This window comes from Lutzomyia longipalpis, chromosome 2, assembly GCF_024334085.1.
Source record: "Lutzomyia longipalpis isolate SR_M1_2022 chromosome 2, ASM2433408v1".
Classification (NCBI taxonomy): Eukaryota; Metazoa; Arthropoda; class Insecta; order Diptera; family Psychodidae; genus Lutzomyia; species Lutzomyia longipalpis.
The window spans coordinates 8076400-8099892 of NC_074708.1; the positions used below are offsets into that span (position 1 = coordinate 8076400).

General features: G+C 35.5%; 2 protein-coding genes across 5 annotated transcripts in view; one reads left to right on the top strand and one right to left on the bottom strand.

The window, feature by feature from the left end:
• Positions 1 to 652: 652 nt before the first annotated feature.
• Positions 653 to 20569, top strand: LOC129789123 (E3 ubiquitin-protein ligase znrf2). Of its 4 annotated transcripts, none has more exons than XR_008750422.1 (5): positions 671 to 1867; positions 14776 to 14871; positions 16669 to 16774; positions 16875 to 17054; positions 20335 to 20569. XR_008750422.1 is itself a non-coding variant. In XM_055825769.1 (4 exons), exons 1-4 carry the CDS (start codon positions 1432 to 1434, stop codon positions 16930 to 16932), a joined length of 696 nt encoding a protein of 231 aa, XP_055681744.1. In that variant the 5' UTR covers positions 653 to 1431; the 3' UTR covers positions 16933 to 20569. The 4 variants fall into 4 exon arrangements, 2 of the variants coding, with proteins under 2 accessions (XP_055681744.1, XP_055681746.1); XR_008750423.1 differs by having other exon boundaries at positions 671 to 1852; XM_055825769.1 differs by having other exon boundaries at positions 653 to 1867; positions 16875 to 20569.
• The window catches only part of LOC129789069 (39S ribosomal protein L3, mitochondrial), a 227469-nt gene continuing 224462 nt past the window's right edge, over positions 20487 to 23493 (bottom strand). Inside the window, exons 2-3 of the mRNA XM_055825699.1 lie at positions 21694 to 21781; positions 20487 to 21632 (exon numbers count right to left, since the gene is read on the bottom strand). Coding sequence (XP_055681674.1) covers positions 20567 to 21632; positions 21694 to 21755 — 1128 coding nt within the window. The 5' untranslated portion in view covers positions 21756 to 21781 and the 3' untranslated portion in view covers positions 20487 to 20566. The remainder of the gene's footprint in view (positions 21633 to 21693; positions 21782 to 23493) is intronic.

The following is a 23493-nucleotide window of genomic DNA, read 5'->3' on the forward strand; positions in this document are numbered from 1 at the left end:
TCTTACAGTCCTTAAAGGGTTAAGGACTTGTGGCCTTTTAAGAAAATGAGTCCTTTGTTCTGCAAAAGTAGAATTATTTTAAGAAAAAACGATGAAAGTTCTTTGAATAGCTATGCATTTCTACACCGTTGATCCGATCGCGATGAAATTTGGTCCAGAGACTACTGATACCACGCGGATTTCACCAACGATACCCATTTTCCCCCAGAGCCCCCCTTCGTAGCGCCCCCATACAAAATTCATGCTTTTTTGACTATCTTTTGAATTTGGCGCTCTTTTTGGCACATTTTGTTGAAGAGAAAATGAGATGGATGCATATCACAGTTATCCGTCTCCCTCACACTTTTAGTTTTTCGCAATTTTCTCTCGTTGAGATGCAAGATCATGTATTTGCTGTTGCGAGTAAGGGACAGATATATTGTTTTTCTTTTTTTCTCTTGGAACCCTGCGTCGATTTTAAAAGTGAAAAAAAACCACAAAAAATCATCATTTTTCCCTGCAAATTAGGATTCTTGTGGAAAACAATAAATTAGGGAAATTCATAATTTTCCACCCTAAAATGATGAAAAAATAAAAATTTTCTGCCCTGTGTGGGACATTCTAATGAAAAATGGAAATGTGGAGCACAATTTGGGGCCACGTTCATTGTGTCAAATTCCAATTGGAATAGATTTTCATGCGCATGTGTTTGTGCTGATTAAGTGTGTGTGTGTGAAATGTTGATGATGAACCGAAATTTGCAAAAATTACGTAGCGAAAAAGGGCATTTTTTATTAAATTACCAGAAAAATCGCGATAATTGAATTACAGTGGTGCTGTGCAGCAATATCAGTGCTTTTTGGTGCAAAATCGCCTCAGTGGATGCAGTGAAAAGTGTTGAGAAGGCAAAATACGCAGAAAGGGGCAAAAACATCCGGAGGTTGAGGAAAAGTTTGGCGGAGAAAAAAGGGGCACAACCATCCCCCGGTGGCTGATTTTGGTGCAATTGTCAAATTGGGGTGCTTCTGTGGGGCCGCTCATGGTGCGGAGGATGTGAAAGTGAACATCCGGTGGACTCTGTGTGGGTGTTTTCGTGCGGCTTTGTTGTGTAGAGTGATAGACGTAGGAGAGGGAGCAGCTCACGGGGGCACGGTGGGACTTTCCGCAAAGAGAAAAAGCCAAAAACCAAGGGGGGAAGCTTTGGAAGACGTGGGGTGGTGCAAAATGTTAGAGATTTGGGGGGAAATTAGAGAGGAGCAGGACGTATTGGTTGTCTCATGATTGCTCCCCCTTTGTGACGACGTATAACCTTTCGGCCAAGACAGCAGCCCCCCATTGTGGAATCCTCATAGCCGGGAGGTGTTGTGTACAGAGAGTTCCCCGTAGACTGCCAGAGAGACTGTTCCCCGTTGTGGGCAGAGTGCGTGCGTGCAGTGTTGAGAATCTTGTGATATGGGTGCCAAAGCGAGTACGGCCAATGGGGGGGAGCATCAGCATCACCATCAGCAGAGTCCCCGTACCAGAACCTTCTCCACAAGCAGCAGCAGTGACGTTGTGAATGGCGGCGGGGCGGGTTTCAATCTCCTCCGTGCCATTCCGGGCATCCAGATGACCGCCGCCACCTCGTCGCAGGATCGCCAGCGAGCACGGAGCTTGTCCAGCGTTCCGGATTTGCAGAATGCAACTGGGGCGCGCGAACGTGACACAGCCGGTGCTAGTGGTGGACACGACACCATCACCATTCAGCAGACTTTTGAGCACCACTCCCTCAATCCAGACGACCCCAACCCCCTGGAGGCTCACGTGGCCAATGCCCTCACGCTCAATCGAGTCTTCACGGCCACATCGCTGCCTTCGCATTGGTCCCTCAATGGTACGTACCGTGCAGGTGAGCATCGTCCTCTAAAGCTCTCTCTCCCACACCTCCTCCTCCCCCACATTGCTGTTCTATTTATCCCCCTTTTTTGATGCGCTATCGCTTACCTGATAACGCTGATTCTCACACTTAAACGTGCGGACATGAGTCTCTCAGGGAGCTCATTGTTTTTTTCTTCTTTGCATTAAATATCTGCTGCGGCAACACAAAGACCTCAGAGGCTGCTCATTGCGCAATCAGAGGTCGATTTCGCTTTAAAATAACGACAGAAATTCAAGTCATTTAGTATGAAACGTCTTGAGGTTTTTAATTAATTTTATTATAAATCATTTTTTTCTATGATTTAATGTCTTTTATGGTTTTACCTTAGTTCATATTGCCACTCCTTATTACATCTCTGTTATTTTTACTATTGTTTCATTTTCCCCACATTTTCTTTTTCACCACTCAAGTTCACCATCTTTTCTATCTTGCCTCGAATGCGCGCCAAATTCAAACTCATTTTTTTATCAATGTTTGGAACAGAATTTTTAATATTCCTTGAAGAATTTTTCTCATATCTATCAACAAAAAAATCATTTAATTAATTTCTAGAACGAATCCCTCAACATTTCGTACCCCCCAACGCCCCTTAATCAGCCTAGTATGGTCATTAGTCATGTCTATTCTTCCTTTTTCAGCCATTTCCTTGCGTTTCAAGCACAAGATATGCATCATTATGCTAATTCCATGACTTGTTGCTCCCCCAGGATTGTCAAGATAATGATTAACAGCCCCAAATCTTAATCACAATTAAGGCAGAAATTCCCTCGGATTCATTTTGCTTTATGTACGTACCCGGAATACCCCGTGAGAGTTATCAAAAGGAAGTGTTATGTTTTAATTTTGCAGGCTATTTATGGGCGAAAAAAAATCGTATCAGAATTCAGAAATTTCATTAAATGGGCCATTCATTGCGATGTAAATTACTTTTCTTATTTATTCATCCTCCCATTGCTATTCAGCATTTTCTTCGGGCATCTATTTTTTCATTTATACGGCACATTTCCATGATAGCATTGAGAAACTTTGACCTTTTGGGATGTAAATACTGAAAAGTATGACTTTTACGTGCATTTTATCAGCCTGAGTAATTCCTTGTTTTATTAAATAATAAAAGAGAAGAACGTTTTTTCAGTTTTAGAGCATCTAAAGTGGATTGAATGGGCAAAAAAAGTGAAGGATTTCGCTTTAATAATAATAAAGATTTTTTAGTGGGTAGTGAAGAGGTCTTACTTTCAATTTATGTAGCAATTGGGATAAATTTTTGAAATAATTTGATTTTATTAAATGTTTAAATTTATTTTATGACTTTATGATGCATTTTATTGCGAGATGATATCATTATTTAAATGATTGAATTCACAATGTCAGCAAATGCAGGAAATTCCAAAGATTTTCCTTGAAGATTTCGTAGGAATTTCTTTAACATTGTCACAATACATTATGGGACAACAGTTGTGACATTATAACATAGAAATTTAATCTGAGAGATAAGAACTTAATTCCTAACGCTAAAAGACAAATTACTTACAAAAAAATCAATAAAATCACCTAACTCTCCATTTAGTAGGTGAAAAATGCAAAATTGCATAAAGACTTGTGCATAAATGTGTCTTGGATAAAAACATAGACAAGACTGTTTTATATAGACACGAATATAGTAATTAAAAGCAAAGAAATTTACAGTTCAATTACTTTTCGATTGCCAGAATTTCTTTCCACGTTAATCTGATAATTTTTTTTAAACATAGAGCGTATTATGAGGGTATTTTTCGATGTTTTTTGATTATTACTTTTTTATTTGAAATTTGATTAGAAAGACTATTGAATGAAATAACTTTTCACAAACTTAACATGATATTACACATTTTTATTAATTTTTTGGAGGATATCCTTGCTAAAAAACATAGAATTTTCATAGAAAGTATACAAAAATATCGAATATTTATACGATGGAGAAGACTACCATTTACCCGTTACAATAAGTTTTAGTTTCTTCTATTTTTTTATACCGATGCTCATCTCAATCGGTTCAGTCGTTTCGGAAAGACTTTCTATTAAAATGAAGACATGTCTCATGATATTACGAGACAAACAAAAAAAGGACCTTTCTTTCTTTGATTTAAAAATTAATTTGAAGAAGAAACTAATTCATAAAACTATCTTTCAACTTTTTAATTTTCTCAAATTGATTCAATTTCTCTAATTGTCTCCCTATAATTCCTATAAGCTCCCATCTGGCAATGCGGGAGTAATCAAAAATCTGTGAGAAAACATTAAATTGAACACAGAAGGAACATGAACTTTTGGAAACTCTTTTTTTTTTCAGTGAGTTATATTAACACAAAATTTGCATAATTGGATGGCGAAGAGACACAAAGTTTTAAAATAGTTTTCAACCATTTTCTCGCCATAATCTCTTCCCCGTTCAATATTGCACGATGTGCCACACAGACAGATTTTCTGGGAGTGCTACCGGAGGAGGGCGAGGAAATGGCAATGCCACTCTTGTGAACTTCCTCCATGTCTAGCATGTCTAGCGTGGTGGATGTCTTGTTGGAGTTTTGTAATTCGCGTCTACTCTCTGTGTTGCGACCGGAGCAACAATTAGCGGGGTTAGTTTGTCTGGACGCCACAAATCCGCATTAATTATCACAGAGAGGCTTTTTTCGTGACCTAAAGCCTCTCACGCGGTAGTTCTTTGTCACAGAAATAAATCCCCAACACAAGACTTTTTGCAGGGAATCTCCATTTGTTTGGTTTTTATTTATTCCTTTTACTTTTTTGCTGCCTCCAGCAAATGAATGCAATGAGAGTGTCAGCTTTTTAGCGCATCTCCTCTTTGTCTCTCTTATACTAACTAGAACTGAAATTTTCTATGAGATGGGATTAGGTTTTTATCAGAGAATTTGTAGTTTGAATAAAAAAAGAAGAATCAAGTTAAGAAGTCAGCAAAAATACTAAAGGAAGTCAAAGGGAAAAGACTTTTCGAACAAAATTTCCTCAACTTGCTTGACTGGGATTTTCTTTGCATGACTTTCCTTCCATGGGAAATCGATATTGAGGAAATGCACCCTCTGAATGGGAGTTTTGTGTATACTTATTTGGCAAAGGAACTCCACCATTGACAATGCAAGAGTGCTTATCCAGTCTTTTTTTGTAAGAGAATTTTCGTGGATTTGTCATAGAAAAGTTTAAAAGTTTCGCCGGGAAAACATAGTTCTTACAGGAAGGATAATGCTCTATGTGAATTACAAAGTTGTTTTAAAATGCACATTAAGCACAAATTCAAAAGAAAAAATGTAGAGAAAATATTTTATTTGAGAGGAAAAGTTGGCATACGTTTAACATTGTGATTTATTAAATGGAATGAGTTTTTGTTTAATCCATTTTTTATCCTTTTTTAAGGACTTGTTATTTACATTTCACAGGATTTAGTGGGGACACACAACAGTTTTTGGGCTAATTACTTAATAGTGCTGTAATTTTTAGTTTAAATCTGCTAGTTGGATATCTAGTAGTTGGATATTGGACGTTTTCAGCGATTAAGTGTTTTTTTTGAGCTCTTGAGAATTTTCTGTTCCAAGAATTATGTTGTTGTGTAGTTTAAAATTAATTTATTTAATTTTAATGATGTGTAGATTGTTATGGAGACTTTCCCCTCCCTTTTTGACGAAAAATGTGAAAACTGCAGAAGCCTGAAGAAGGAAATAAACATTTCCGAAACGTCTTTGAATGCAAACAATTGCATTTTTAATCATCCCCCGCTGACCGAATTCCGAACAATTTTCCTACAATTTGCACGGTCGTAAATCTTGTCTAAATCTACTAATTTCATCAAATGTTTGTTATTTGAATTATAATATTCTTCATTATTGAATAAAAATAAATCAAATCTCTTATAAAATATTTTCTATTCATGTGTCTTGGATGAAAACATAAACAGTATTCTAGAGACAAAAGCAATTATTTATGGGGTTTAATTGCTATTTTATTGGCAGAATTTTTAGACATGCTAGTTCGATAATTTCTCAATGGTTTTTGAATTTTTTATTAACTCAGGAAAAATATATTTTCCAAAAATTCGATTAAATAATATGAAATGTGTATGAAATAACTTTTCACAAAATGAGAAGAAATTCTCACATTTATTGGAGTGTGTCCTAGATAAAAAAAATATAGAATTTTCATCCAACGTTTAAAGAATATCGAATTTTCATGAAATTCCCAAAGAAATCAAATTAAAAAAAATTTTAACTGAAAGTAAGAAATATCAGCGAAGAGAAATTTTGTTAAAGATTAAAAAACTTTTTTAGGATAAAGAATACTTTTTAGTGTATCTCCTCTTATGATATGTAAAAATTTTAAAATAAATTAAATATAGGTATTGTTTATTAAAAATTAAATGATTTCAGCACAGACTTAAAAGTTTTTCAATATTTAAAATGTGTGTCCTATTTGAAAACAGATTTTTAATCGAAATTGTAAAAACTATCCAATTTCTGTAACTGTTTTAAACAAATTAAATGATATTAAAAGTTTTTCAAGTTAAAAAAGACTAATTTTTCTTTTTATTTTTTCTCCCACAAAAAAGCTTCCCTATAGAATATTTTTTCTTTATAATTTCTGAAGTATTTGCAGAAGCTGCAAGCAGTTTATAATCTTGTAACAACAATGCATTGATTATCATTTTTGGTTCAAACTTCTCCACAAAAGCTCTGCAATAAACAATTTTCTTGTTCCCCAAAGCGAACAACATCTTTCAGGGAAATTTCCGAGAGTAGAGGGAATGTCGAGAGATTTATTTAGTGCTGAAAATGCAAAGTGTGAGAGAATTTCTTGATAAATCCACCGTGATATCTTAAGCTGTGTAACAAATATAGTGACATTAGTGATTATTCTTCGCACACTATTCAATTGATAATGTCAATTAGCTCCTCCGTTGCGTATGTGAGGGGCTGCTGTATGAGAAAACTTTCCTCTCACTGAATGTTGATAAGGTGAGTCAATGTGCTCTATCAAACATTCATGTGATACTGGCAATGACTTGTGGTCGCGCACTAAATTGATTTCTCACGTAACACATTGCGAGAGCTTTAGGTTGTTTCACAGCTAAAATTGCACTGAAAATGTCGCTTTTTTGGGGCAGAAAAAAATTTAGGAAAAGCCACAAAAAGAACAACCAAAAAAAAGCAACAAAAAGTCGTTTTTTAAAGCTCCCTATGAAATATTCAGTTGTGTGTTGGTTTAAAGGGGATGCGTCGTTTTCGTTAGGGGTTGGAAGAAAATTCACTTGGACAGTTCTGTGAGTGATTGAAAGTATTTCCATCTAAATGCGAAGAATGAAAGGGAGGGGGGAGAGAGAGTGTTGGTGGAAAGCACTTGAGGCAATCATTGGAGAATGCTTGATGGAAAATTGTATGTTGTCTAGGAAATTTCCCCATTAGCGTTCATCAAGGGGATGCTGCCTCCACAACCCCTTTTTTCACGTCCTTCCAAATGGGGTTGGTTATTTGTATCGAAAGCACGTCAAAAGTGGATGAATTCAGTGTTTTTGTGTATTCTGTAATTTTATCCACACAATTGGGGTGGGTGTGGGGGTGAAAGAGGAAGTCCACTCTAGGTGGATGCCTCCGAGGGTCACCCACTGTTTGAACGTTGTCGTCCATGCTCCAAAATGCGCACTATTTTGGGTATTCTAGCTCTATTTTTTTTTTTGCTCCACCAATAAGCTCTTGGTTTTTTGTGTATATTTTGTCGTGTAAAATCCATTTAGAGGCACAAACATTGAGTCAGTCAGAGGTGATGGTGGTGGTAAAAAAAGCTCTCAGTCACCTCTAACCCAGCAGGAGTGGGGATGGGGTGAGAAGGAGGTAGAGTTCACATTTTCACCTAAAGCTCCATTGATGATGATCAACGGGAACGATAAAATATATTGCTTTTTTACCGCCTCAGGTGGGGAAGCAATTCGATATATATTTATTTTTTCCAGGACTACGAAGGTCCTCTCTTGCTCGTAAAAATCTCAACAAACTCCACCGACTGTGTTAAAAAAATATTCGTGGTCATAAATCTCGCGTTTTTTTTATTTTAATTATTTTGCTTTAACTGAAATGACCCGGTATTGTTCACGAGATTCGTGATGTGAAATATATTGTAATTAAGTACTCTGTACGTTTAATGAAACAATATCGTGTGTGTGATAAAGGGAATTTTCATTGAAAGCAGCTCCTTGTTGCCAAAAGGGCATAATTTTTACATGAAATGCGCCTTAAATAGCGCCTGGAAAACTCGTTTTAACTCTGATTTATGAATATTTCGTGTTTTTTTTTTTTTTTTTTGAATATTTTAGAAATATTAGGTATACCTAATTAGAATTAGGTGTTAGGGATTAAAGCAGAACTAACATATGTCGAAAATCGCATAACGCTGTCTGTATCTGACCAGATATTGCGACTAGACCTAAAACTTGTTCTAAAAAATCAAAACATAGAATATTTCAAAAGACAGATATCGGGCCTTATTCAGCGACCAAGAAACCCTTGAAATTCGCTTGAAATCTTGAAATTTCAGTACAAAATTCAAAGATTTCAAGGGTTTCTTGGTCGCTGAATTAGGCCCATCATAGGGAAATCAGAATTTAAAAGTTCAAGGAATTTAGGTTTTTCTTCAGTTGCCAAAAAAAGATGTTTCAAGCTAGAAAAAAACAAAATTAGGAGATTTTCAGAAAAGAAAAATTAAAAATTAGAGAACAAATTGCTAAAAGCTGGTGATTTAAATGCTGCAGCCGTTAATATGATTTAGCTAACCCAATCTGCAGGTTTAGTCTTAAGTCGATAGCATTATCCTTTTAACGTCCTTTTAAAATACATTTTTTAAAAATCCTTTGAATACAATACATATAGGCAACGCCTTAACGAAGAATAAGTCAAAGAATCTTTTCTTTTTTTTATATAGTCCTCTCGTCAATAGAAACATAGAAAATGTCTCTCTTCTAGGGATATTTAATTTAAAAACGATCCGTTAATAATCTCCAACTGACAATGTGCAAAAAGTTACGATAATACTCCGGATGTATATAAAAGTTTCTCTCCAAAAAGCTTTCATTGGAAAACAACAAAGTTTTTCCGAGGGTCATTCGTCACCCACTCCCCCCAACCCCATCGTGAAAGTTTGAACTTTTGCCCTTCCGCACATACATTTAGTGGTCGTCATGACCAAGCACTACGTCATAAAGGTCTGCCACGTCATAGTCTTGCAATAAAAACCATAATATTATATTTTTCCAAGCTGGTGTTTTTCTTCAAGTCAACCGGAAAACACCTCGAGCACACACTTCGTGTTCCTCGCACTAGAGCCACCTCCTCCCCCCCACCTCGTTTTTTTTTTCTTTCGGGTATATAATAAAAATTTTATTTTTGGTTGAATTACCATAAATTTATTTGTTGACATCATACTGTACGTGACGTCACTTTTGGGGCCCCAATCAGTGTTTGAAGCTTCAAACACCACATAAAATAAGCAGGGATTTTCAAGAGTGGCACAGGCAGAAGGAGGGAGAAGAAAAGGTGAGGCCCAAGCAGACTAAATTGCCTCGTGGGGAATTTGACGGTGGGATGTGGGCACGAACATCATTAGAGACAAGAAAAGTATCATGAAGAGTGTTAAAAATTCATTGTCAGAGGTTTACGAACTCACTAAATAATTCCTCAACACTTTTCACTCCCCACGCCCCCCGTCCCATGAGGAAAAAGGGATTTTTTTGTTGTTGTAGGATTTTTCACAATCCACCACCCTTCGAAGGGGTGGAATTGCTTGTGCGGGAAAAGAGAAGAAGAGAGAAAAAAACATACTTAATTTCTCACATAGTAAATCATGTGGAAAAAATGCTTTTCATTTTCATGTCTTCGAGGGTTTCTTATACATTTTTTTCGTGTCTGCAGAAAAGGAATTCAGAGGCGGAAGAACCGTGTTGTAGAGGAAGTAGGATGAGAAGGAAGATTTTCCTTTCTTCTACGTATCCTTTCTTTTCGGGGGCTATCGCTTAAACAAATATTTCCTCAACTAGACCATCGAAAATGGTCAATTACAGGAAACTCGTGGACATTGACGCATGGCCAGGAGGTTTCAATCACGCAACATGACGTCGTGAGTGGTTAAAATAACATCAAATAGTGATGAAATAAAAATTCAACTCCTCAGAGACGCATTTCTTTGCCAACGAAAGGCGTCATCAAGCTTAAAGTTCAAGGTTTATGGGAGATCTCCATGCAAAGTGATGAAGAAAAAACCCCCTTAAAGCGAATTGCTTGAGGAATTTTAATAAAAAATACGTAACTTTGAGCAATTTTCTCATCTTTTTCCTCCATTTCTTTTATCCATTCCTTGAGCCTCTTTGCCTGTGAAATTCTATTAGAATTACATTACTCCGAGGGTCGTGGTGTCTGCTCACTTGGACATTATGTGGGGCCGTAAGGAGGAAAAGAAGAGTAAAATAAAAGTTTGCAAAACGTGACATAGAGCGGATGGAGAGGAAAAAAAGGGAAATGTGGAAAATATGTGCAAATATTTCCACACTGTACACCATGTCTTAATAGACTACCCAACAAATTATTGAAATAGGACCACTCACAAAAACCCGTCTAACTTTTTTTCTGGGTGTCCGATTTTCAAAATTTCAAAAAACTCTGAAGGCTACATTCTTCCCCTGTCCAAAACTGCCGGGGTGATCAAAATCGGTTGAGGGGCTGATTTTTGACAGTGGTTCAAGTAGACCCATACTAAAAATGCCACTTTCTGTTCAATCATCTACCAAAACTGAACGGATGGGCCGATTTTCGAAAATCTACCATCGTTGGAAAGGGGATGAATGTAGCTTTCCGAATCTATGCCACTTTTCAAAATCTGTCTCCCACAGCCTGAGATATTGGCGATTGAAGTCAAGGGTACATTTAAAACCTATATTGGTGGTCCTATTATTTTTCTCGACACTGTATTTTAGTATTGAAAGCTCTCCCATAACTTTCGATTTCAATTTATGTTTTGATCGTTAAATTTACGTGAGTTTTTTTCTTCAAATTGAGCGTAAAATTGATGAGATTTCTGAAATAGGCAGTTGTGGTGTTCATAAATTGTTGCAGCCAAGGGGTAGGATTCGTTTTTTTTTGTAAGAAAAAAAAAAGTAAATATTCCGCGTATCCCACTGAAATGTCTCAATGAATATTTTATAGAGATAATTTATCATCAAAAGATGATCTTCAGGATGCCACGTGGTTTTCCAGGAGAAGAGAGAGAAAGAGAAAATTTTCCTCTGAGCCTTTTTGAATATTTTCCCATTTGGGGGTGTGCCTGATGGTGGAAAGCTCATGCAGCGGAAGATATGGATTGTTGTGTAGGGAAAAGTCATGTACGTGAATTGAGCGGCAAAATCAATATGAGCAATTTAGCGCGGTGGTATTGAGCTACACCACAGAAATGGGGGGTGGTGGACGCGGTGGGTGGATATATAATTTAGTAATAATATTCAGTTGACAATAGCAATCGACCGTGGACGAGGCGAACATGCGAAAAGAGTGGGAGAGAAAGCGTGTGAATGTGGAGCTTTTTTTATTTCAAAATATCGGTGCTTGAAGCTCTCTCCAAGCTATTTTTTCGACTTTATGCGGGGGACTTGGTGAAGGAAGAAAAAGTATCCACACCGGCAGTTTCGTTGGGGATATTGTGTAGTCAACACATGAAACATTGTGCTTTCTGTGAGTGTCACTGCTTATGTGGGTGATATCGTGAGGATTCCAACAATTATCCCTGTCCTTTGGTTTTGCCTGTGCCGTGTGTGGTGCTAAAAAGCAGCACAAGGATTTAACAGGCGAGCAATTCTGGGAATTTTCAGCGTCACAACCCTGAAAATCGATTTGTGCGATTTAGAAGGATAATCAGTGGGTTTATTCATCCTTCTCTCCGCCATCGCTGCTAAGAGGACCTACCAGTAGGGGTAGAAAAAAAAAAGTAGAAGCAGGAAAAAGGAAGTGAAACATGTGCTTGCGAAGAAAAATCGTCTTTTCGTGAGTGTGTGGCATTTTGAAGGCAAAAAAAAAGACGAAGGAAAAGTGCTCTAGATGAGAGAGAGTGAAGGTGGGCTGGAAGAAATTGGAAAGAAAAGAGGAACTCAAATGGGAAAATATCGTCAATTTGATTGATTTCTCCCCGCCCCACATCGTCCATTTAATTTCCCACCCATTATTGCCATTGAATCATTAAAAATACATGAAAATTTCTTGTTATCTCCCCCACATTATCAGTCAAATTTACTACCAACAAAATGCTCAATAAAATTAACTAGCGAAGCACCCAGGATAAAGAAAAAAGCATTCAATCCATTAAGTCCAGTGTGTGTTGGTTTTGTGCAGAGAGACAAAAAGGATAAATCACACAGAGAAAACCAAAGAGATTTCCACTCGAAAAAAGCCTTAAAAGCATACTTTTTAATCGAGGAAAGCAGCTTTAAAAAAATAAATCCAGCAGTGTTGGCAAAAAAAGTCTCTGTGTGCAAGCTCTGCTAGAGAATGGTGGAGAAACAGTGTTAATGAAAAGATCGTTTTACACAAATTATTACCTATGGTGCTCTGTGTGTGAGGCTGTGACTTGAACTGTGTCGAAGTGGTTTAAAAAAAAATTTAATTTGCAAAAAAAAGATTAAAAAAGTGCTGCCGTGAAATGAGAAAATGGGGGTGGTAATTGGAACGTGTATCCCTGACTTTGAGGGTGGTCGCGACGTTGTGAGTTCAGATGCAATTATTCGACGGGCGAGACGACAAGGAATTTATGGTGAATGCCTCTTTTTCACTCCCCATTTTCATTGCACTCGGCATGGGAACACTGGCGGGTATTTTAATAGGGACAGGTGGATTAGAATTGGATTCTCTTAATCATTTAAAATAAAACTTTCAATGTTGAAGTTTTTTTTTGAATCGGGATCGGAGTTGAAAGGAAAGAAGACGTGGCTTTTATGCTTTCCAGCGATGTTTCGACAAAGCAATTGTCGCTTGAGTGAGCTTATTCTAAAAAGAGATTATTCATTGATATTATAAAAAAAAATTATTCATAGATCAATTGCATCATTGCTTATTTTGTAGAGGATCAAAAACAATAAAAAAAATTGCTAAAGAAAATTTTTATTTTCCACTGGGATCACTTAGATAAAAGTCAATTAATGAGAGATTTTTTACACCTAACCTCAACTTCCAGGGGTCAAAAATCTCTCTGAGAAACTAATGGATTTCAAAGTTTAAGGAAAATATAAGAAAACTCTTTCAGAATTACATCAATCAGGGCAAGAAACTATTTTTCCAGTAGAAAGAATATTTTAAATAATTAAAAGCGACAAAAAAACAATGGCGACGAATTTTTTTGCATTCTTGGGAAGCCTGAGTCCTGATGTGAAAAATACATGTGGAAAATGAATAGTTTATCTGCTAATTTAGTATTTGTTTTTCATTCTGTACAAGTAGGACATGTTCCAATTATTCCACGAATAAAAAAGCATTTTCATATGCCAATGAATAAACTCCTTTACACCCACTCCCAATCTTGGATCAATTTTGGCGCAATTTTGGCCCAATTTTTGCGCAATCCCCATAAAATTTGAATTTTAAGCCTGTTTTTAGCCTAATCTATCTCAATTTTTGCTGCAGATGAATCTATCTGTATTCCATCAATTTAATTTATTATTTAAACTCTACTTTTTTTACCACAAAAAGGGAAAACTTCATCATTTGCTGTCCCTAAAATAAATTCCGCCAGTGTATTCTTTCTCAGATGTATTATTTGCAGTTTCTCACTGGGAGCTCTTTTATGTTCTTATTAAACACTCCCTTGATAAACTCTGCTAACCTTTTTTTCATGAAAGAACGATTAAAATGTCTTCACAAAGACCCCAAGTTGCTGACAATCAGCATACTTCTTGTTGATTTTTTTTCCTCTCTGGCTGCTTCACAGACACATTAAAAAAAAAAAGAAAAATGATAATAAATTCATATTGAGATGAGGGCAAAAAAGTGAAAATTAATGTCTCCACCATCATCTTCCCCATTACGCTAAATGTAAATTTTATTGAGTTTTTGCACCAAAGAACATTCTATGCATACGATGTGTTTCGAGATAGACAAAGTATTGTAATTTTCTTTGTGATTAAGAAATTATTTTGATGCATTTTGCTTTGTTTTTTTTTTCTCTGCGAATTTTTCCAGATGAATATTTTTGTGCCGATCTCTTTGGCCCAATTCTCTTATCAGGGGGGTATTGATAATTTCTTTTGAGAATCGTATATCGCTAAATAAGAAGCAAAATGTCATTATTTGCACACGGTGTTGCGCATAATTTTTTTTACTTTTGTGAGAAAATGTGTAAATCATTCTGAAATTTTCGTCTGGAAAATAAATAAATACAAAAGTAAAATGTTTTTGTGATTATTTTTGCTCCACAAAGACGCTATTGCGCGCATTTTTTTTCTTCTAAAGAACAATTATTTAGGCAAATTATCACATTTCTTCTCACCTTTCCCGTGCGCGGAAGGCGACAAAACAACTCTATTTTTTTATCACACCACAACATACTCTTTATCAGCAAAGGTGGGAATCAGTCGTGTGGACTTATTGCGCAATATGCAATTTTTTTGGCAATACATCATGATAAGAAAGAAATGCAAAGACGAAGAAAGAAGTTTTTCCCATCCAAATTGGTTTGCCAAGATGAATGAAAAAAAAAAGAATTTAATCAGGATAAAGAGATCAAAAAAATTAAGAAAAAATTACCCCCAGAAAATAAATTAGATGAAATTTGTCTTAATGTGTTTTCTCTCTCTCTTTCACTTCTCATTCCAGATATAAAATGTCCTTTCTGCAACAAATTCGTTTTATCCGACGATATTGAGTGTCATTTAGTAATGTGCCTAACAAAGCCTCGCCTATCTTACAACGGTGAGTTTATAAAATGAATTATATATAACCACCCTGTCATCCCTCTTCGTCATCAATTTATCCCATTTTTTTCCGCTCATACATAATTTCCCACCAAGATGTGGCGGAGCTGTGTGATGATAAATTACGCGGAGGGAAAAAATGTGAATTTTGTGGGTAGAAAAATATTTTAATAATTTTCCAAAGTGTTTGAAAGTTGTATTAACAGGGTGTGCTGGTAAATATGTTTTTAAAAAATAAAAGAAAAAATCGATAAAATACTTTACGTACCAATGAAAGAAAGAAAGAACCTATACCGTTTAAAATTGAATAGAAAAGATGAATTTTACGTTTCTAATCAATACAATTGGCCAGAGATTTTATGGATTATAAAAAAAAATGGTTAAAAGACTTTAAGAATGTATAAAGAGAAATTATGAAAGAAAAATTTGTGTCAGAATGAGATTTGAACCCAAATTGTTTTGGTTGTAAGAGCAATAATTAGAACCTCTTGGCTAATTAAAATATTCTATTGCCAAAGAGTAATAAAAAAAAATTAAATAACAGAAGTCAAGAAAATTAATCACAAACTCTCTTTTTATCTTTTCTTTTGAAAAAAGAAAGCACAGTCGTCACAAAATTGATTATAAAATAAAAACTTCTCAATTAAAATACAAATTCTACGTCAGAGAAAACTCCTATCTACAAAGCTTTTGAATTTGCTCAAAGCTCACGGAAGATTATGTTAATAAAATTGAAAAGAAAAAAAAACGAAACTTTGTGAAAAGTTTTATTTCCTAATAGAGAATTATTCCTAGAATTTATAGAATTTTTTTTAATAAAGAAGATTTATTTAGAAATACTTAAGAAAGTTATTTAAAGGAGTTTTCGCTTGTCTGTTGAAGAAGGAAAATTTGTAATTTATGAAAAGAAATTGCAACAGAATATCAAGAAAGAATAAAAAATTATCAAGAAGTCTTCCCACTTTTCACTCACAGCAGGGAAAAGCCAGTAAATATTTATCCAAAAATTCAAACATGTCGTGACGTCATTCCTTTCATTTTAGAGTTTTCAATTTAAATTGGGAAATCAGTTTAAAGTCTAAGCAAAGATTTAATCAAAAAATTCAACTAATGACGTCACTGTTGTGATTTTTCTGCCTCTTTCAATGCATAAAACATTCGCGTTAATGTTTCGTCGGTGTTAAGATGAGATAAGAAACACAATAGTGACGTCATTGATTGCATTTTTGAACAAATTTAAATTTCTAGCTTTCTTTTTCACTTCACATCAGGGAAAAGCCGGTAAATATTTATCCAAAAATTCAAACATGCCGTGACGTAATTTCTTTCATTTTTAAGTTTTCAATTTAAATTGGATTGATATCAGTTTAAAGTCAAAGCAAAGATTTAACCAAAAATTTCAACTAATGACGTCATTTTTGTGATTTTTCTGCCTCTTTCCATTGAAACATAAAACATTCGCGTTAATGTTTCGTCGGTGAATTTCAAAAATGCATTATTATGTTTCATGCAATACAAAGTGATAAGAAACACAATAGTGACGTCATTGTTTGCATTTATGAACAAATTTAAATTTTTAGCTTTCTTTTTCATTTTAAATTAAACAAAATGTTATGTATAATAATATTCTACACATCTTCCGTGTAATTTATCATCATACAACATGTAGAAATTTCAACAGGGAAAAAAAGAAAAAAATCAGTGAAGGTCCTGGGAAAGGCAAAGTTAATGGAATAAATTGTAAATTTTCCTTTCCTTCCTTCATCGCGCCTGCATGTGGCCATGGCTGCCTCAGAGGACATATTGAGTGATGCCAAAGGGGAATGTGTGATCTGCCTGGATGATTTATCTCCCGGCGATGTGATAGCCAGACTGCCGTGTCTCTGTGTCTACCATAAAGGGTAACAAAAAAAAATGAAACAGATTTTTTGTTCGCGCCACTGCAGTGGCTAATCACTAACCACCCCCAACCTCCATTGATCATTTGCCTTTCCTTTACAGGTGCATTGACAAGTGGTTTGAGGTGAATCGAAGCTGTCCAGAACATCCTGGCGACTGAGTGGTTCACACAACGACAGATTTTGCCGACCCATTAACATTTCAATGCCATTTTTATTTTTTTTTAAATAATTTTTTTCGCGACGAAGAAGGTGATGGAAACACACACACACGGGGTGAAAAGTAAGTAAGAAAAAAAGAAGGAAAAATGATGGGCGGGTGGTGTTTTAAATCAAATTCGAGACTGTATATAAAATAGCGATGAGAGTATGAAGAATACTAAAATAACAAGATTTTTAGACTAAATAAAAAATGTAGAATAATTTACACAAACCGGATGGCAAAAGGAGAGACATTTTCAAAAAGGAAATTCGCTCTTCGCGCAGATAAAAATTGAAGAAAAAAAAATGTTTAAAGATTCATCAAAGTGTCAATCTCTCTGAATTTATTCATTCAACTGAGAAATAAAAAGAAAATTCTGAGAGAAATTGCAAATAAGGACAATTTGACATTTTTTATTATTGAAATATTAGATAAGAAAATTTTTGAGGGTGTCCTTAATTCGCAAAAAAGGGGGTGAAAATGCAAATTTGGTGCTGTTTTTTAATTCTTTATCGATTGATGGATTGATTGTTTAATTAATTAATTAATTGATTAATTAATGGATTAATGAATTAATTAATTTAAAAAATTTTAATTCAAATTTATGTTTTGACTAAAATAATTCTTGACCTACCCTAGAAATTTCCTTGCAGTTTTCTTTTCTTTTAGAATTTTCTGAGAGATAAAACGTTTACTATTTAAAAAAAATCTAAGTTTTCAATAAATTAGGACGTTCTCTGTTGTTGAAAGCTAAATTTTAAATCAAATAACAAATCTGCAAGAAAAAACATTTCCAATTCTTCCTAAACCGGATAAAGGAGTAACAGAACAAGAACACTCAAAACGTCCTGAAAATAATGTGAAAAATCTTTACAAAACTTTTAATCCCTCAATCTAATAAAGAAAATTAAAATCAAACGTGCCAAATTTGTTAATTTTCGCGAATTTCCCCGGACTTTGGGACACCCTGTAAGGTGAGAAAATGAGCTGAAAATGCGAAAATGCGCAAGAAAAACATTGTTGATTTTTTTGTTCAATTATTTTCGTGGTAAAAAAGCAAAAGAAAATGCCATTTGAAGAGGGGGAGAGTGACTGATTGCGTGCTTAAAATGAGTATAAAAGAAAGAAAAAAATATTTCGTGGATTAAGCAAAAGAAGCATTATCAATAAAAATGCACCAATACGACCGTAATCGATAATTTAAAATTTTTCACTCTCAAACTGTTGCTGCGTCAAAAAAATTGTTTTTCTATTAAACAAAAAAAAATAGATGAAGAAAAAACAAACGTTAAACGGTCTTTATTCAATCATCGATGATTGATTTTACACCCATTTTTTTCCGTGTAAATAAAATTCTCTTTTTGTAGATAAATTTAAGGATAAAAAAATAGAAAAAATAAACATTTACTATGATAAAGAATTTCTACATTTTGAAATGAAAAAAAAAAAGAGAAGAAAATATATTAAAATAGAAGAAGAATGTGGTGCAAATGAGAGTTATCCAGCCAAGAGACGCACGATTTTTTTTAATATGAGGAAAATGCAACCAAAAGGTGAGAAAAAAATGTGAAGAGCGGGAAAAATTGGCACATTGTCTGTGATTTCTTCCTCGTAAAAAAAAAGAAAAAATAAGATGAAAATTAGAGAGAAAATTTCCCCCCAGTTTCTTATAGTCGTGTAGATTCAGCAACGAAATTAGGAACGGTCAAGTGAACATTTATCACGTTGATTTTCTTTTTTTTTTTTGACTCTTTCTTCCTACCTTTACATCATATCTCTTGGCAATGTGATGAAGAAAACCAAGAGAATACAGTGGTGGAAGGATTTATAGGCACATTGAATAAAATTAACATTTTTTCTTTTATTACTTTACGAATTTTAATTCTAAAATTTCAAGACAATTTTTAGAATAATTTCAGGTTAATCAGGGGATTAAATTGATCCTAAACTACAAATTTAAAATTTCCTTCGAGAGTCTTTCTTATTTTTGAGAATTAAAAAAACAATTTCTAGGCTTGAATAAGGTTAATTCGATAAACGAAATGTCAAAATTTAAAGTGAACAAAAAAGAATAAGGATCGATAAAACTTCTTATTTTCATTGGAATTAGTCGGGAAAAGACGGTAAAGATTTACCCAAAAATGTAAACAATGACGTAATTTATGTGTTTTTAGTCTCTTTCAATGTTTGAAGCATGGAAATACATTATTCGATTCATATAGGATATTAAGAGACACAAAACTCACAATTGTGACACTGAATTAATTTAATCTAAGTCTTTATTTAAAAATTCGGATTATATTAGCGAATATTCTGATGATTTATCAAAAGATAAAAATATTCGAAAGATTAGTTTTTAGTTCTAAAGACTCACAATGAAGCCAATCCAGGCTCTTTAAATTATTAAAACTTTGAAAAGTAAAACAACCTAGAAAGTACTAAATTCAAGTGAAAAATTATTCGGATTTTAGTCCTAAAGAGATTCAGATTGAGGAGTAAAGGTCTGAAAAATACTAAATTCAACAGAATGAGTACTAAATTCGCCTAAAAATCAATATGTAGGCAAATAAATATCCCTTGTTGTGACGTCATTGTTTGCATTTTTGGAAAATTATTCCAGGTTTTTTTTCCAATCAGTTCCAGTCAAAATAGAAAGCCTGTTGAATATTTTTTATTCTTCTTTTGACTCTCTGCAAACCGGGTAAACTCCTTTATTTTATTTCCTCACTCAGCATTTAAATGAGTAAAATACTTAGTCGTTATGTATGGAAGCAAACGTTAAACTGTACTAATGGGTTGTTAAAATGATTAAATTATATTTTGTAGAATAAACAAGAATATGATAAAATTATAGAAATAATCGAAATCCTTTTTTTTTTTTGAGAACTAAAATTTATTTGGAGGTGAAATTTAAATTATTAGTTGATTAATTAATTAATTTTGTTCAGTATTTTATTGATTCTAAATGATTAATTTTCTTAACGCAGAGAGGCTGTTCTTTGTGCGTTAAGAAAATTATTTTTAGCCTCAAATTAAATGAAATTTTTTTGTGAACTTTTAGCACCTTTTAAACATTTTTTAAATCAACTCTTAACCGCTCTCTGAATCTAACTGAAATGCTTTAAAAATAAACATGAAACTGAAGCAATTAAAAGGAAATTACATACAACATTTGCAAGAGAAAGCAAAAAGAAAATAAGCAATGATTGAATTTGAGGACCAAATGAAAACCAGATAAAAAAAAAACTTTTCTTTAAGAAAATTCTTGTTTATTCTATGATTTTTTCTGTATAATCAGCTAAAAAAAATCAAATTATGTGCCTACAAATCCTTCCGTTGCTGCACTTTGAATCAACTGTAGATTTTCCTGACAAGGGGGGGGTGAAAAAAAGAACTATTTTGGGCAGAAAATAGAGCGAATTAATAGAAGAGAAAAACAAGTGAAGCAAAGAAGGAACCTAGCAAGGAGGATTGCTGCTTTCATAAAATTTACAATAAGACACACCAGGATAATTTCTATAAGACGAATATTTGTAACAATTTGTTGTCTATTAAATAATTACAGTAAAATAAACCATTTGAGAGAAGTGAATTTACTCTGGTTCGTACGTAATTGTTGGTTCTGTGAAATTGTGCACGCTTTCGTGCCAGATGTCTTCGGGCAGCTCCTCGTCGGCTGATTCAAAATGCGTTGGGAAGGCGGGAGCTTCTGTGTACCGTCGCAGAGGGAGGAGAGTGTCGAAGACGTAGACAAAAGTGTTGGTTTCGCCGCAAATTGAGGAGCCCTGGACCCACATTACGTTGTATTTTGTATTAATCCGCAAAATCCGGACGCCACGCATTACCCGCCAGCGATTCCCCATGTGTCCGGGCATCTTCTTTCCCGGCCACACGCGTCCCTTCTCACCGCCACCACCGATATTTCCTGGACGTCGATGAGTCTTGGTCTGACCGTGCGATGCTGGTTGCCCACTGAAGCCCCATCGTTTCATTACGCCCTGAAAGCCCCTGTTGACAGTCTTCCCGCGCACATCAACGTAATCCCCAACGCGGAAGTGGGTGACATTGAGGGGAGTCCCTGGGTGAAGTTGAGCCTCTGGGGAGACAATAAAACGCGCCAGGCGTGACTTTGGCATTACCCCGGAGTCCTTGAAGAGCCCGCAGTATTCCTTCGTGAGTAGTGTTGGGTCCACACTCTCTGCTCCCACCAAGAGACATCCCCATTTACTCAAATCCTTCATATTGGGCTTCTGCGCGGGCTTATACTCCTCCGGAGGGATGTACTTTATAACGTGATTATCCACAATCTGCAACAGAGTTGTGCGAACCTTCCGTCCATTCTTCATCCAAAGCGGATACTGCCCGATTTTCCTCGCAATCACCCCCGTTCGTCGCAAAGTTGGATTCCACTCAACTTTGGGCAAATCTTCCGCATTGACAGCACCACAGGCGGCATTTGGGTAGCCGGTAATACCCTTCAAGAGACTCGGAACACCGTATTTGTCATGCAGAACTTCCTGAACAAATTGGGTATTTTCCCGTGAAATAAGATCATCATGCTTCACGCGCTCCTTCCGCACAAACCAGTAGGGATTCCGCAATTTGGGGTAATTCAGGAGATTCTTCCCTTTTGCCCGAGTGAGGTTAGGGTGTGCCAAACTGAAGAAAAACAAGATAATTTACCAAAGAAATTGCAAACTTTCGGGAAAATAAAACAAACCAGAGTCTGGAGAATTGATCCCTGAGTCCACTGAGACAACTCACTGTGCGAATTCCCTGCATTTTCAGGGAAAAATCACGGAAAATTGTGCACTGGTACGAGCGAAACCCACAATGCTGTCAGAATTTCTCCTCTGTAGTGTGCAGCGCCCTCTCACACTTTCTGTTTTTCACGATTTTCTCGCATTTTCCGGGCGATTTTTCCGTCCGGGTGCGGGTTTTGGGGTGTAGGGGGGCGCTCCGCGTCGTTTGGCATCAAAAAAAATGAAAAATTCAATTTTATTTAATTTTATTTCTTGGAGAAAAAGAGAAAGAAAGTTTCGAAACATCATGACGTCTCGCTCCCACACTGTCAACTTTGCTGTGTGAGTGAGACGCATTGCTGCAGAATCTTCGCTTTCTCTCGCTCACACTTTCCGTTTTCTGCGATTTTCTCGCATTTTCCGTGCGATTTTCCCGTCCGGGTGTGGTTTTTGGGGCGTAGGGGGGCGCTCCGCGTCGTTTGGCATCAAAAACGCTGAAAATTCAATTTTATTTAATTTCAAAAACTTCCCAGAGTGTAAAAAGCCAAAAAACGGTAGTCTACTTTCAGGGGCAGCATTCCCTCTCGCTCCCACTCTTACCCCCTCTCGCTCGCACACCGTCTGTTCAGTTATCACATATCGCATGTGTTTATATGCTGAGATGACAGCTGATTTAGTCGACGAAAAACGACAAATTGAAAAAAACTTTTTTTTAATTAAATGAAAAAAAAACACAATTTTATTTAGGAACATTTTCCACCGTCATTTATTCAGTCATTTGTACAATTTTTCCGCAGAAAGATCTCCAATTTATGCCCAAAAGGCAGACGAGAAAATTTCCCCAAAATTTTTCTTGCTGAATTTTACAAATCTCTCAAATGGAAGTTCTTCGAAGTGATACCAAAATTTTGTAATTTGTGCGAGAAATAAGTATTGATTTAGCACAAATACTACTCCAGAGCAACTACAAGATTACCAACCAGGTATTTATGATACTTTAGTTTGTTTAATTTACTTTTATATGGTGTAAAATTAGCTTGAAAGTTGGCAAAGAAAAATTTTTCCAAACTGTCAACGTTAAACTGAATTTTGTTTTTATGATCAAACAATTTTATCCAATTTTGCAATTTTAAGAACTATAAATTAATAAAGATTTCAGGGTGATTAACAACAAATAGGTGAGTGAAATGAGCATATTGGCAAGAAGAATTAATTAAAGAAAAAATCATTAAACTTGACTACGAAGAAAAACATCCTTAACATTCTTAAGAATCTTATTGTTTTTAACGGATTCTGCCCTTTTTTTGGGAATCTGGGGCTCTTTCATTTCTTCCAGATAATTTCAGATCAATAGAATTATTAGTTTGAAGAAAATCATTTCCACTTTTTAATGAAGAAACGACTCACTATCCAGCGAATATTAACCTGCTCATAGAGTGAGTACCCTTAGATTGGCGGTTACTGTAACGGCTCCCCACCCCTTGGCGACGGTCTTCTACCCCCAGGTTACAAACCCTCAAATAGGCGAGAGAATATGAGAATCCACAAGAGAATGTATGAGAGCACTGAGAGAGTAATTAGATGAGAGAATAGTAGAGTGTGATGATGAGAGTATAAAGAGTTAGTTGGAGCTCAGCCTTGGTCACGGGTGGCTGTTAGCTCAAAGTGCTCTGTACTTTTGAGTGAGGACGAGGGTGGAGGTTACTGGGGGAGTTGACCAAAGCCCCTATGCAGGACACCACAATCTGTAAATTAGTAAACTGATATTCTAGGACCTG

Excerpts from the sequence above, each read along its gene's own strand:
- LOC129789123 (XM_055825769.1), top strand. The coding sequence starts at position 1,432 with ATGGGTGCCAAAGCGAGTACGGCCAATGGGGGGGAGCATCAGCATCAC. Across the intron at positions 1,868-14,775 it reads CAATGGTACGTACCGTGCAG|ATATAAAATGTCCTTTCTGC; the intron begins GTGAGCATCGTC and ends TTCTCATTCCAG. Across the intron at positions 16,775-16,874 it reads CTCTGTGTCTACCATAAAGG|GTGCATTGACAAGTGGTTTG; the intron begins GTAACAAAAAAA and ends TTTCCTTTACAG.